General features: G+C 41.4%; 2 protein-coding genes across 8 annotated transcripts in view; one reads left to right on the top strand and one right to left on the bottom strand.

The window, feature by feature from the left end:
• The window catches only part of LOC121687957 (zinc finger CCHC domain-containing protein 2-like), a 51,632-nt gene extending 49,396 nt beyond the window's left edge, over positions 1–2,236 (top strand). For all 4 annotated transcript variants that reach the window (XM_042067199.1, XM_042067196.1, XM_042067198.1 and 1 more), the window contains one exon: positions 191–2,236. In XM_042067199.1, coding sequence (XP_041923133.1) covers positions 191–255 — 65 coding nt within the window. In that variant the 3' untranslated portion in view covers positions 256–2,236. The remainder of the gene's footprint in view (positions 1–190) is intronic.
• A 2,489-nt stretch (positions 2,237–4,725) lies between these two features.
• Positions 4,726–13,575, bottom strand: LOC121687963 (leukocyte elastase inhibitor-like). Of its 4 annotated transcripts, none has more exons than XM_042067209.1 (8): positions 13,468–13,575; positions 12,507–12,689; positions 10,239–10,358; positions 8,030–8,170; positions 7,736–7,853; positions 7,385–7,527; positions 5,662–5,829; positions 4,726–5,544 (listed from the first exon to the last, which is right to left on the bottom strand). In XM_042067209.1, exons 1-8 carry the CDS (start codon positions 13,552–13,554, stop codon positions 5,137–5,139), a joined length of 1,368 nt encoding a protein of 455 aa, XP_041923143.1. In that variant the 5' UTR covers positions 13,555–13,575; the 3' UTR covers positions 4,726–5,136. The 4 variants fall into 4 exon arrangements, with proteins under 4 accessions (XP_041923143.1, XP_041923145.1, XP_041923144.1 ...); XM_042067211.1 differs by lacking the exon at positions 13,468–13,575 and adding an exon at positions 13,410–13,431; XM_042067210.1 differs by lacking the exon at positions 13,468–13,575 and adding an exon at positions 13,135–13,294.
• Positions 13,576–13,908: the final 333 nt, after the last annotated feature.

The raw sequence follows: 13,908 nt of genomic DNA, 5'->3' as shown, positions 1-13,908 counted from the left end.
TTCCACATGGAACCCTTTCAACCTAGAACCCTTTCTATCTGACTGCTCTAAATACAGTCTAGGAATTCTGTATCCTGGGCAGAAGTGCAGAGAGATCAAAGGTGTGTGTGTGTGTGTGTGTGTGTGTGTGTGTGAAAGATGTCGTAATTTGGACCCCACTCACTCATCTTCTGTGTTCTGTGTTCTCTAGGTGGTTTCCGGCTGAAGTACATGGCGGTTCACAGTTCCGAAGCGCTAGACAACTCGGAAGGATGAGAGGCTGGACCCCCCACCAGTCTGCTGACCAGCCCTGACCACCCTACACGAGGAGAGAGGCTCCATCTCACCTCCACACCTGTCCCACCAGTTCACCTGTGCGTGCGCTCCTCCAGGGGGTCGTGAGGGCATGGCGTGAACACTTGTGCCTCCTTCTCCACGGGCGAGAGAGAGTGAGAGACGCGCTGCACTCTGGCTGCAACGAGGGACTCTTTCCAAGTGGCTTCTTGTATTTTGCACTGAAGACTCGCGCGAAACAGCGGCTTATGTTTACTAACTTATTATTGTTGTTGTTGTTGTTGTTGTTGTTGTTGTTTTTTAAGTTGAAAGAAGAATAGCAAAAGACTAGGAGAATGAGGTTTGGAAATGATTGTTCATTGATTTAGAAAGGGGATCTATAGTGTTCTAAGTCGAGGGTTTCTTACCTTTTTTACAATTGTATATTTATGCTCTGGAACAAAAAAAAAACTATGTTTGGTTAATTTTTATTATTATTAATAATATTATTATAATTGTTGTTGATGCTGAATTATACAGTAAAGAATATACAACAAAAAAGGTTAATGGGGGAAATAGATTTTTTTTCCCTATTTTTCCTTTTGCTGCAGTGTGTTGAATGTACAACAGTTGAACTTGTTAGTGCTGAGCAACTTCACCATTTTACTCCTGGGCAAAACCAAGAGCATTTCCAGGCATCATAATGTGAATCCCCAACAACAACTCTGCTTTTATCATGTTTTGTCACGTCATAGTGAAAATAGCTGCTGTGTGCTGCTCTCCCTCTCTTTCTCTCTCTCTCTCTCTCTCTCTCTCTCTCTCTCTCTCTCTCTCTCTCTCTCTCCATCTTTCTCGCTCTCTCTTCCCCCCCCCCCCCCCTCTCTCTCGCTCTCTTTGTCTCTGTCTCTCTGTCATTTGGGTGATATGCACTAGGGTTTATAGACTCCAGTCAATAAAACAGAGTTTTGAGGTTCTCGCATGACAAGCAGCATCCTGTAAATGCGGCCAGCTGCTGTCCCATAGGCCTCAGACGGTGCACTTTGTTGTTTTGCCACTAGATGGTGACATTGGCCATCACAGCGCTCCTAATGTCAGTCAGTGCTGAGCGGCTGCTGTAGCTCCCCCTGCTGGTTGCAGGCTGCAGTGGCCTCCACCCTGGAGACGTGTCATTCTGTTGGACTGTGTTACCCTTTTCTACCCCATGTTCCCTTCAGCCTCGTTGTTCGTCCTTATCTTTCATTGTTTGTTGGTTTGTTTGTTTTTCATGCAGCTATGTACTCAGTGGACAACAGCTAGATTTGTAGACTCTTACTATGTCATGCCAATTTTAAAACCTGCGTAGTACGACTGGATATGGAAAATGGACTAGGATCAAAATGAGCTCTACTGTCACTGTCCGAAAGCAATCATCTTGTTCACGTTAGGTTTGGAATGCAATGGTTTTGCATACCAGTTAAGATTTATTTAAGTTGTAATGTGCTTAGGTTTTGTCTTCAAACTTTCTTAGACAACTGCTGAAATTGTAAAAAAAAATAAAAAAAAACCTATTTTGCTTGAAGAGAAGAAAAAAAAACAATTTTACAGTGTAAACATCAGTCTGGATTGTGGAACTTCACTTTGAAATGAAACACAGAAAGACAAACACTTATATGGAAAAAGGTGGACCACTAAGTTAGGTTGATGTTGGATGAACCTTGCAATCTCATGGGATTGTTGTACATACAAATCTGCCAGTTATACTTGTCAAACTTTTTAATGGTTAAAAAACAATGCTGTACTGTGTACAAGGGGGGGGGGGGGGTGGGGGGTGTAAGCTGTTACCTTCAGTATGTTTACTGTATTCTTTGATATCTAAATGTCATTATGTACTGGAAAGGTCAAATATATTTCTAGAACGATTTGGATTTTATGCAAATTGTTGATTTTGTTTTGGTTTTTTTCCCCTGGAATTAACAGCAATAAATACAAAATTCAATTGTCTTGACTTTGTCTTAAGAGTGATATTCCTACTCTTGACACAAACTGACTCCTCCATGTACTAGACTAGGGGTTTTCAACCAGTGGTCCACGGCCCCCTTGTGGTCCGTGAGGACATTGCTAGTGGTCCCTGACCATGGATTCAGTAATAGTTGCAATGTGGGAATCAGTATTTTTATTCCAGGTGGTCCTGGGGTTGTGTAATTAGTCAGAATGGTGGTCCCTGGTTCACAATCAGTTGAAAAACCCTGCACTCGACCATACAACTCTGTTTTATGGGGCGAATAAAGATGGGGTTCGTGATGGCCTACTGGAGAAAGAGTTCGCATCTCCACCATTAAACACCCATAAAAATAGGCCTCTCCCTTCAGTGCCCCGTAGGTTTGAGGGGGCAAAATAACGCCACCCTCTTAAGCCGCCGGAGCCCTTTTCAATGTTCACACGGACGGGACCGTTAGGTAGGGTGGCCATAGCCTACATCCGGGTTTTAAACGCCCTGTCCGACGTCCGGTGCAGCCTCAAGCCGGACGCTCATTTGTCTTCTTTTAGGGAGTTGCACTAGCCTGGTCCTACCAGACTCCCGTACATTTCATAATGTACATGTCTGCCCACTTTCCATTAGTTTAAAACTATTGGATCTGCCCAGAGCCACTCTGGATCTGCCATAACCAATCGCTAACGTTTGGTCGTCACGTATGTCATGCTCAAACTAGCGCACAACCTCAACGATCACCACATAGCTATTTTTAACATGGCCTACATCATTAAACGATAAATAATCTCAAAATTGAGTTATCTGGTTTTCTATTTGCCAGTTAAAATGTTTCTATATTTACATTACAACACAATAAAAAGGACATACTTGTACTTCTGAATACTTTAGTATTTTTAAAATCAATTAGGCCTACTTCTGTACTTCAACTTAAGTAAAAATCTGACTTAGCAACTTTCACTTGTATTGGAGTAATATTTGACAAGGTGTATCTATACTTTATATTTTTCTTTTCCCAAAGAACTATTTGGTAACTTAGATATCTGACTCTAGAGGTGTTGTAGCAAAGCTACGCTTTAACCTGGAAAAGCTGACCCTAGAGGTGTTGGGAGCTGCTTCAGAGGGTGAATGTGGAGTTTGCTGAGGCTAAATTGAAGAACAGGATACTGAGGACAGGAACTTAGGTAACACTTTATTTTAATGTGTCGCTGTTACAGTGTACCTACCTAATTAGGTACAGTGGTACAACCTGTGTAACAACATGTACTATCAGGTACCATCATTGTACTTGCATTATGTATGTGTGGGTACCTACATATAGTTGTTACATTGTAATACTGAGTGCTTTTACAAAACTTTGCCAATTTGCCTAAATTTTCATCAGAGGTAAAGAGCTGACATGAGACCTGCTGGATGGGGTAAATCTGGTCATGATAGATTTGATATACAAACCATTCTTAGCTCCAGTCAAGGCCTCATTGTCTTCAGTGTACATGTAACAGATGTGCTGCTACAACCTTGTTACTCTTTGATACAGTGGAATAAACCTATTAAGTGTACCAGTTAATTACTTACATGTACATATGACATGTATGTTGTGTTATACTTGCTGCCAGGGCTAGTCTAGCAACTCTCCGTTGGCTTGTGAGCTCCAGAAATCGAAACTTAATCAGGCATTGAAATCGTGTAGAGTCGTTTGGTGGGCTTAACATAATGATTGATGGCAGAGTTGCAACGGTTTGGCTTGAATTCCCTGCTACTTGAAAACAAATATCCTATTGCGTACAGAGAGAATTTGAAAGACAACTGATTATCCCGCCCCTCGGACTGAGCACTGAGAACGGTGAGTGCCCAGACCCTACATTTTAATCTGGGTCGCCAGGCTAAGAAATAATGGTAATGCAACTAGATATTAGTGCAGTGATTCAAAGTAAAGCAAAATCTTGAGACATTTTTTAGTTTATACAGTAAATGTTTGAGTTTGTAAAGAAAAATGCAAACAGTGCTATTTTTTTTGAACAGCCTAACATTCCCCTTTCTTCACTTTCTGTAAAGGTATAACACAAACTTGATCAATTTTGGTTGTTTTGATTTGAAATTGAATGTGCAGTGTTCGCAATGCATTGATATTTTGGAATTAACAGCTATTCTAAGGATTTTGAGCTTTATTCAGTTTTTTAAAACACACTATTATTCTGCACATAACTGTAGATTGTTTTCATGGTATGGTGTATGTTCTTTAAAGAACACTTCATGATATATGGATCATGTTTATCTGTTCTACAAGGATACAAGGAAGTTTATTGTCACATGCATATAGTTACTGGATGTAAGAAATGCAGTGAAATTATGTCTGAGGGGTTTAGTAGATTAAGTGGCAAGGGCTGCATAAGAAAGGTGGGGGAGGATTGGGATTCTATGTTCTTTAAAGAACACTTCATGATATATAGATTGTGCTTATCTGTTGTGTGCTGCAAGCAGATTTATTTGACCAAGGGAAAATGTAGTGCATTATTTATTCAGCTGAAAAAAGGTGGTCAAGTTGCATCGTCCTTCAACAGTTAATCATCGTCCTTCATCAGTTAAATGCTTCATCAGTTAAAACACTCTGCATCACACATCTTTCCAGTGAGAAGCAAGTAAGGCTTGCGGTAAGGCTTTGGTTATACGCAGCAAGACAAAGGATATATCTTCACCAAATTCTGTATCACTCAGTGGTTCCTACAGTACATAACATCTTTCATTTAATTTCATTTTCCTAATGTTGCCACATACACCTTCCTCAGTGCTGTGCAGTCAGGCTCTTAAAGTCCATTTTCTAACCACCTATGTAGACAATGTGTCCTCCTGACACAGGTTCTGAAGAATACATCCGATGTCTGGTCTTTGGCCGAGATACGAAGATTGTCCTCAGCTTAAGGGGAGCTGTAGCGGCCGTAGAAGAGGACGCTCTGGGTGGGGTTGTGTCGGATGAAGAAGAGGAAGGGGTGGTCCGCCATGAACCTCTCGGGGGGCAGCATGGCGCAGCGCATCATCATGATGGCAGCCGTGGCGGCCGCCGCCTCAGTGCCCTCCTCATTCACCTCCACAAAGGACTTGTGCACGACCTTGGACAGAACAAGGTCGTCGCAGGGAGACATGCCGGAGAAGTCGCACTTGTCGTTGTTGAAGGCGTCCGTCATTCCCATGCTCACCAGGATCTCCTTGAGGTCGTATTTCTCCTCCAGCTTGAACTTGGGGAGACCCACCACCACCTCAACAGTGTCCATCATGTCTGGCTTGGTCCACTCCACAAAGTTCTCATATGTGAGCATCTGCTCCAGCTGAGAGAGAGAGAGAGAGATGGTTGGGTCTCTACCTCTGCATGTCTAATAAATAGATATTATAAACTGCTCCCTCTGACATGTCTGTGCACTGCACTGCCAGGTTTGCCGTTTTACCTTCTCTAGTCCAGTGGTGGTGTCCTCCATCTCATTAGGCAGCATAATGAGCATGCTCAGATCTTTGCCCACGTAGGGCAGCTCCAGAATCTGGCACTTTGCGTCAGGAATGTAGGTGAAGGGGAACTTGGCCTTCTGATGCATCATTTGAACAGGCTTGCTTTCATTCTGAACACAGAGACATGGATGCGATACATACACACACATATTAACCAATAATAATAACAACTAGAAATGCATTTCCAAGGAATTACCAGTGCATGAAAATGCAAAAGTTGTGATGTAAAATATCATGTATAGTTAAAATAGATAATACAGAGATGGTTACTACGGTGATGCTAGGATAGACATGGTGGTTGCATAGCTTAATAAAAGTTAAGATTTTAAAAGTAGACCGTTTAAAAGTAGACTGTTTAAAAGTAGACCGTTTAAAAGTTAAACATATAGTTTAAAAGTTGTTGATAGACAGCTAGTTTAATAGATAGATAGTTTAAAAGTAGACTGTTTAAAAGTTGAATGTAAATAGTTTAAAAGTTGTTGACAGACTTAAAGTTTAATGAATGTTGCTATTCAAATAGTTTAATGGCTGTGTATAGGTAGATTTTTGACGATAACTGAAAGTTGGAATGGCTCTGATGTTTGCTAGCAGTTATGCTAACAATTTTAAATATGCTAACAATTTTAACTATGCTAACAATGCTACTTAGATAACTTAGCTAATGTTTTCTAGCAGTTTTGCTAAAAAATGCTAACAATGTTAACCACGCTAACTATGCTAACCATGTGACTTAGCTAATTTAGCTAATCATGTTTAATAGTTATGCTAACTATGTTAACTATGATGTTACTTAGCTAACTTAGCTAATGTTTTCTAGCAGTTTTGTCAAAAATGTTAACTATGCTAACTATGTTAACAATGCTAACCATGTGACTTAGCTAATTTAGCTAGTCATTTCAATAGTTATGTTAACTATGCTAACAATGTTAACTATGCTAACTATGTTAACCATGTTACTTAGCTAACTTAGCTAATATTTTTAGCAGTTATGCTAACAATGTTAACATGCTAACTATGTTTACCATGCTAACTAGCTACAGTGGGTAGGAGTCATAGTTGATGGCAAGTGACAGTTACAATGGCTGAACAGGTAAAAAGTTCAGTAGTTTAAAGGGTTAAATTGTTTAACAGTGAAATATTGTAGTGAGGACTTTTATTTTGAAACAGTTTTTGGCAGAGGAAGCAGTTGAACAGGATGTGTAGTCTTAATAGAGCCAGTTTGTATGCTTAAAGCCTGAGACTGGCAGTTGCTCCAGGTGGCCTGACCACCTGGCATAGGATTCTAATTGCTTAACGGCTCTATTGTGATGTCATCAGCCCAATGTTAAGTCTATGGGGAAATTTTCAGAAGTTTTTAATTAATAGTTTAAAAAGTATAAAAGTTATGTTAAGATGAAACATACATAGCACTCATGTCCTAAGTAAGACCTACGTAACATAGTTTGAATGAAGTTTCTACGTTAAACGGTTGAAGCTGCATTAAGAAGCTGCAGAAGAAGAAGAAGAAGAAGAAGAAGAAGAAGAAGAGGCCTAGGAAGAACAGTACAGTGCATTTTCATGCACTGTAATTAGATATACATATATACACATGTGTGTGTGTGTGTGTGTGTGTGTGTGTGTGTGTGTGTGTGTGTGTGTGTGTGTGTATGAGTTTTTTGCGCTTACCTTATTGAGCTTAAACTGAACTTCTTTTGTTTGAGCACTGTTGAACTGCTTGTCCCAGTTGCCTTTGAAGTAGATTGCATTTACTAGCACCAGTCTGGTATCCTCGTCCAAAACTCCTTGGGCCAAGAGGTCCTTGATTTTGTCTACAATCAAAATGAATCAGTCAATGAGAGATTGATGAAAGACATGAGGAGGTTTAATGATTCAGCAATGCATAGAACCACTACTGAGAAACAACTGAGATTATGCTAACTGGCTGAATAACAGATCTTTGCACGGATACTAAATAGTTTGAACTGATTTATAATATTTTGAACATGTCTGCTGTTTTTGCCCTGAACTCCTGATTACCCTGAGTCTTTTCCTCCACCCATTTGTTGATGTTCACTCGAGCTGCCTCTGCATTTGTACGGAAGTCAACAGCCTCCAGCTCAGCAAGGTAGTGTGTCTTTGTGTCAGCAAGGTATTTCTGAACAGTGGGGGGGAAAAAAACTCTGATGATGAACTCGGACGATATCAAGTGAGATCCACATGGGACGATCATCACATTGATATCCGATATCTCCTTTGGGCTATTCATCATAAACCATGGGTGTCCAGTGTTTGGTTTCACACAGAATGAAAGTGCAGACAAACTGGTCTTACCTCAACAAACTGGTAGGACTGCTCTCCGTAGAGGCGATTGGCCAGACTCAGGGCGTAGGGGGCGCCCTCTTGGTTTAGTTCAGCAAAGAGCTTACTGAAGCCAACATGGACGTCACACTCAGCTTTGTGAAGGTTCAGGGACTACAGTGAAAACAATTGAAAAAATATATTTGTATTTTAACTAGCCACACAATACTGTGAAGGGTAGTTTCCAGGTTATGAGAGAGTTAGAGAGAGAGAAACTGTCCGGTTTTAATCTATAGATTAAAGTAATGAATTTACACTGATGCAATTGTTACATTTTTCCTGGAGTTTTTTTAAACATGGCAATATGTTAAACCAGCACATGGTTTTTGTTGGTTCCACAACTCTTGCAATAGGGTTCTGGAACCCACTGTCCCAGTTCCAGGGTTCTTGCAATAGGGTTCTGGAACCAACTGTCCCAGTTCCAGGACTCTTGCAACAGGGTTCTGGAACCAACTGTCCCAGTTCCAGGACTCTTGCAATAGGGTTCTGGAACCTCTTTTGCAAGCTGCAACTGCCCACCAACTACCAGGCTGGATCAACAGTGAGTCATTGCACCACACATGCATCATGAGTTGATGAGACAACCGTTTATGTGAAACCTGACGTCATCAGTCCACCTTTGTAAAAATGGAAAAAACAGATAAATAAATAAATAAATAAATATAGACATCTCTCACGGGAAGTCAATGAAGAGTTTCCAAATTAATGTAGACCTGCTCCCAAACGGGACAAATGTGCTTTAACACAGGGAATCTGTGTTTCTCCTACTGTGAAAATGTCTAAAGCTGATGGTACATAAAGTAACTTTTTTTTTCAAGAACTTTAATCATCAACATGTCAATTATACTACATTACATTACATTTAGCAGGCACTTCTTGACCAAAGTGACTTACATATGTCAGCTATATTACAAGGGATCACATTGTCCCCGGAGCAACTTGGGGTTAAGTGCCTTGCTCAAGGGCACAACGGTGGAAGCCGGGAATTGAACAGACAACTTTCAGGCTACTGCACGCTAGCACAGCTCCTTAACCACTACACTACCACCACCCTACAGGCTACTGCACGCTAGTCCAGTTCCTTAACCACTACACTACCACCGCCCTACAGGCTACTGCACGCTAGCCCAGCTCCTTAACCACTACACTACCACCACCCTACAGGCTACTGCACACTAGCCCAGCTCCTTAACCACTACACTACCACCGCCATACTACAAGGGCCATTCTCCCCAGACCAACGATGGAAGTTGGAGAACATTTTCCCCCACATTTTCAGGTCCAATGCTAGATGCTAGCCCAGCTCCTTAGCCAGTACGCTACCACCTGCCCCCATGTACGCCGCCCCATATCATCACCCCAAAGCCAGTCTAAAACAACTCTGTTGTCATTTATCACATTCCTTTTGGGTTGTGTGGAAAAAAAAACACCAAAGAAACCAAGAGCTTATCAGAGAATGACTCACCAATGGAAAAAGTGACTAATCATGGCCATCCGAGAGCTAGTTGGCGCATGTGCTAATCGAAAAGCGCTAACAAAGGGGAACACAAATATCCACACAGCTGTTGCCATGGTGCCCAACAACTGTGAGCCAATAACATCTAAACTGTATCTGACCATCATTGCTATCTCCAGAGTAACTAGGGGTTGAACAAACAGGATAAAGAATATAAGGGTTTAGGCTTGCCCAGACATGGTATTGAATATAAGAGGAATGAATAAGTTTATGACAGTGTCATCAGAGACATCAGTTGGCAGCTTCCTCTTCCTAGCAGCTGCATGTAGAGGATAACTAATGACCCGTGCATGGGTGGGGGTGGTGTGTGTGGGGGCTAATCTTAACAGTGGCCAAAGCATTTTCTTTTGTATGAAATGACATAAAAGGCAAAAAGCACCCTTGACAACTCATCCAGCAAGAGACACCACAGCCCACTTTATACCAACCAGCAGTAGACCAGTACAAAGCCCAGATACAGCCCACTTTACACCAACCAGCAGTAGACCAGTACAAAGCCCAGATACAGCCCACTTTACAGCAACCAGCAGTAGACCAGTACAAAGCCCAGATACAGCCCAGACACCAACTGTTGTAGCACAGGGACACCCACACCATGTTACTTTGCTGAAAGACCCTTTCAGATGCCCTGGTTAGTCTTCCAGAAGGAGAAGTCACTTGTATAACCTTCATCACTGCAGCAGGCAGCTGGTGCACCTGGACTTGTTGCTGGACTTGGGTTTGACCTTTTGTACACATTTTTTTTTTGCCCTGCAGCGGCTTCAGTGGCAGGGCAAAACTCAGCACCTGCACATCATCATTAAAAGAGGTGGCATTTTATGAACATTAAAGGTTAATTTCGTTAGCACAGCATGGCCATAATCAACTTCACAGCATTGTAATATTCAGGAGTTATTCCCATCGTATCCAATCATAAGTTTATTTATAAAAGTTTGAAACTGTAGGGAACAGCTGCAAAAAATGTTTACAAAAATGTAAGCTTGGTAACTTTTTTTAGACAAAACTCAGCACCTGCACATCATCATTGTTAGATGTGGCATTTTATGGACACTAAGAGGCATGTTATGAACATTAAAGGTTATTTTCTTTAGCACAACATGGCGATAATCAACTTTACTTTACAGCATCATAAAATTCAGGTAAAAAAGTCAGGAACTTATTTAATCATAAGTTTATTTATAAAAGTTTGACACTGTAGGGAACAGCAGCAACAAATGTTTACAAAAATGTAAGCTTAGTAATAGTGTAGTAAAGCAATAATGGTAATTCTGTTTTTTAGCAACTTGTTTTTACATCTACACTTCATGTGAGCAAGTGTACTGACTGCATTTCTGTACTGAATTTTGGCTCATAGTAGAATGACATCATCAACATACAGGGTGTGGCATGGGGGCTGGGGGGTGCACGCTCACACTTTTCGTGTTGATTAATAACCCAAACCTACAAACGTTCCATGTTTACCAGAGAGATGAATATGGACAGCTTAGCAAGGATGAGGAATGCATCTGACCACACCCTCAGAGTCCTCCACTCCCTCAAAAGGCACCATTGTGTGATCACCTGTGATCTTCCTGACTAAGCTACCACAACTTCCTTCTTCAACTAGATTTCCACGCATACTCTCTCCTTGGCTGAACCTTCTGATGCACACATAAATGCTTCTCAGTGTGTCTGTGAACATTCCCACAAACACACCATCTCACACCTACACATATTTAGTTATATCATTAGATACATTTGCTCTGAAAAGTAGAAAAAAAATCAAACTGCCCCCAGCCTAATAATCACACGCACTACAGTACAAATATAATTCAGAATTGAGTATACCAAATTAACTGTTGTAAACATTTGACATTTAACTGCAGTATAAAGGGATCATGATTCAGTGTCGCTTCTCATACATACAGTACTTCCTCCATAGTACGGTTATTGTATCTGAAACAGACTAAGGGGTTGTCTTGACAATAAGACAAACATGGCCTGTGCTTTATGGCATGGGTGTGTTTACAACTCTCTACGCCTATAGATTACATGCAGTGCTCTACAACTCTGAGTCATCTATTAGGGCATGGGTGTGTTTACAACCCTCTATGCCTATAGATTACATGCAGTGCTCTACAACTCTGGGAGACATGCACGAGGGCATGGCCAGCACTTCTACGTATGACAGTGTGCGTCACTGAGCAGAGTGCCTGTCTATCAGTGTATTAGTCTTGGCCAGTGTGACACACACACATGGCATCCATGGTATGGTCACTGTGGTTGTCTTGACAGTAACCCAAACAAGGCATATATGCATATTGGAGTGGGTGTGTTTATAACACATACAGAGATATAAGATATCATTTCTGTGGAGTTTATACAACTCTGGGAGACTTGCGCCAGGGCAGAGACTTACCCAGGGCTTGCGCCAGGGTACTCTGAGGGTGGCTACAGTGTGGAGAACTAGCAACCTATACAAATGAAATACAAACATGCTCTTTCTAGGGGGAAAGGTAAGGTGTGCTGTTGGAATTTATGATGCAACATACCCTTTATCATTGTTGAAATGGCAAATCCGAATGTAACTACAGTATATTACAAATCTTAAATCACTGACTACTTGAGGCAAGCCAGAAAATAGCATTACTTGTGATGAAAGGTGCATATTGAGGGAAGGACACATTAATGTGTTCTGAGGCATTTAGACTGAAAATGTTTTTATGCACAGTTTATCAGAATCTGTGCCCTTTGCTTACATATCACCTACATCACCTGACAGAGCAGAAAAAAAATGGCTGACAGTTCAACATATGGACATGCATGTAAAGCCAGTAAACTGTCACACAAAGGCAAAACACTTTTGACACAGTAGGCTATGTTACTGTGTGAGGGCATTATATGGTTCAGTAAAATTCATTGTGAATCTCGTACATTTGAAGACTGTGAGCTTACCTTGTGCATTTGGGCCTCAGTGTTGCCCCTGGCTCCAAGGCAGACCATGGCCAGGGCTGAAGAGATGCTCAGAGGAGAGTAGAACACATTGCCCGTCTTGTTGATCTCTGAGATCTTCTTGAAAAGATCAAGGGAGAAATGCGCATTTGCAGATGCCAATGATTCCATGGTGGGACTTAGAGTCTGGAAATGGAATAAATGTGTCATTATGTGTATATAATTGGCACAGCATACAAACCTTTAGGTCACTAAAGAGATAAGGCGCAAGTCGAAATAATACAGGTTAGCAGTTAACTGCTAGGCCTAGAGTCAAATGTAATATGACCAGAAATTGATGGCCTAAAATTATCATCTATAAAACCTTAACTAGAAGATGTCAACGACACACACTATTAGCTTGCAAAATGAAACCAGGATGACAACCAAACTCACTCCGTTGGGAGACAGGTTAATCTTAGAAAATAAAGGAAGTAAAATGCAGCCTCGATAACGACAGGAGATAAATGGGACATTCTTGCTGAAACGAACGACAATCACACACTGTGAGTAGAACATTCTACAAGGAGAAATGCCACAACCACTTACTGGGCTACAAGGGGAGTAGATATAGCCAAAGCCTAGGACTTACCGGTGTGTTGTGCACGTTAATTTAGGTAGGCCTACTAGAATGTGCCTTCTCTTTACCGGACTGGACCAGAGACTGGACTGTCATTATCCTCAGCCTGGAGTTTATACTAGCCTACACTTGACACGCCCTGCTGCTGTTGCGCAGCTTTCAACGAAACGACAAATTGATCGCATTGCTCAACTTTTACACGCCTTCCCCTGTGGTTCTATTACGACACGTTTACACAAAAACATGATAAATTGCTTTTTGGGTGGTGGGTATAACGATACACGTATCCAGTCTTGTAACAGGAAGGTAAACACAAAGCAGAAAGCCCAAAACCAAAACACATACCTTTCTCGACACATTGAACCTCACTGGAAGTTTCCGGGATGGACACGTGACAGTGACTGTAGCTGAGTGTGAAGGACACGCCCTCATTACTCATTTCTGGATTGAGCAAAACGTCGTTTTAAAAAATCATGATGGTTATGGTTATGGTAGCTTACTGTGCACATGCTTTTATTCAAAAGCGACTTACAATAAATAGGCTATATGGCCATTAGGCGACATTAAAAACAAATATAGGCTAGTGGGGGAAAGTCCACATTATAAGCATAGTGTAACGACCCTCTCTAGCAGGTGTCAGTTGTGATGATTAGTATATGGCTCAACACACGAACTCTTCTCACTGTTCCTGCATTCACACATAAAACAAAGAATCCATTGATATTAGATGATTCGCGACTGCACATCCAAATCTCCAGCAGACTGTAGCCAAAGATGGTTGATTGC

The sequence above is a fragment of the Alosa sapidissima genome, chromosome 17, assembly GCF_018492685.1.
Source record: "Alosa sapidissima isolate fAloSap1 chromosome 17, fAloSap1.pri, whole genome shotgun sequence".
Classification (NCBI taxonomy): Eukaryota; Metazoa; Chordata; class Actinopteri; order Clupeiformes; family Clupeidae; genus Alosa; species Alosa sapidissima.
Note: the sequence above shows the minus strand (reverse complement) of the source record. Positions and strands in the feature narration are given on the sequence as shown.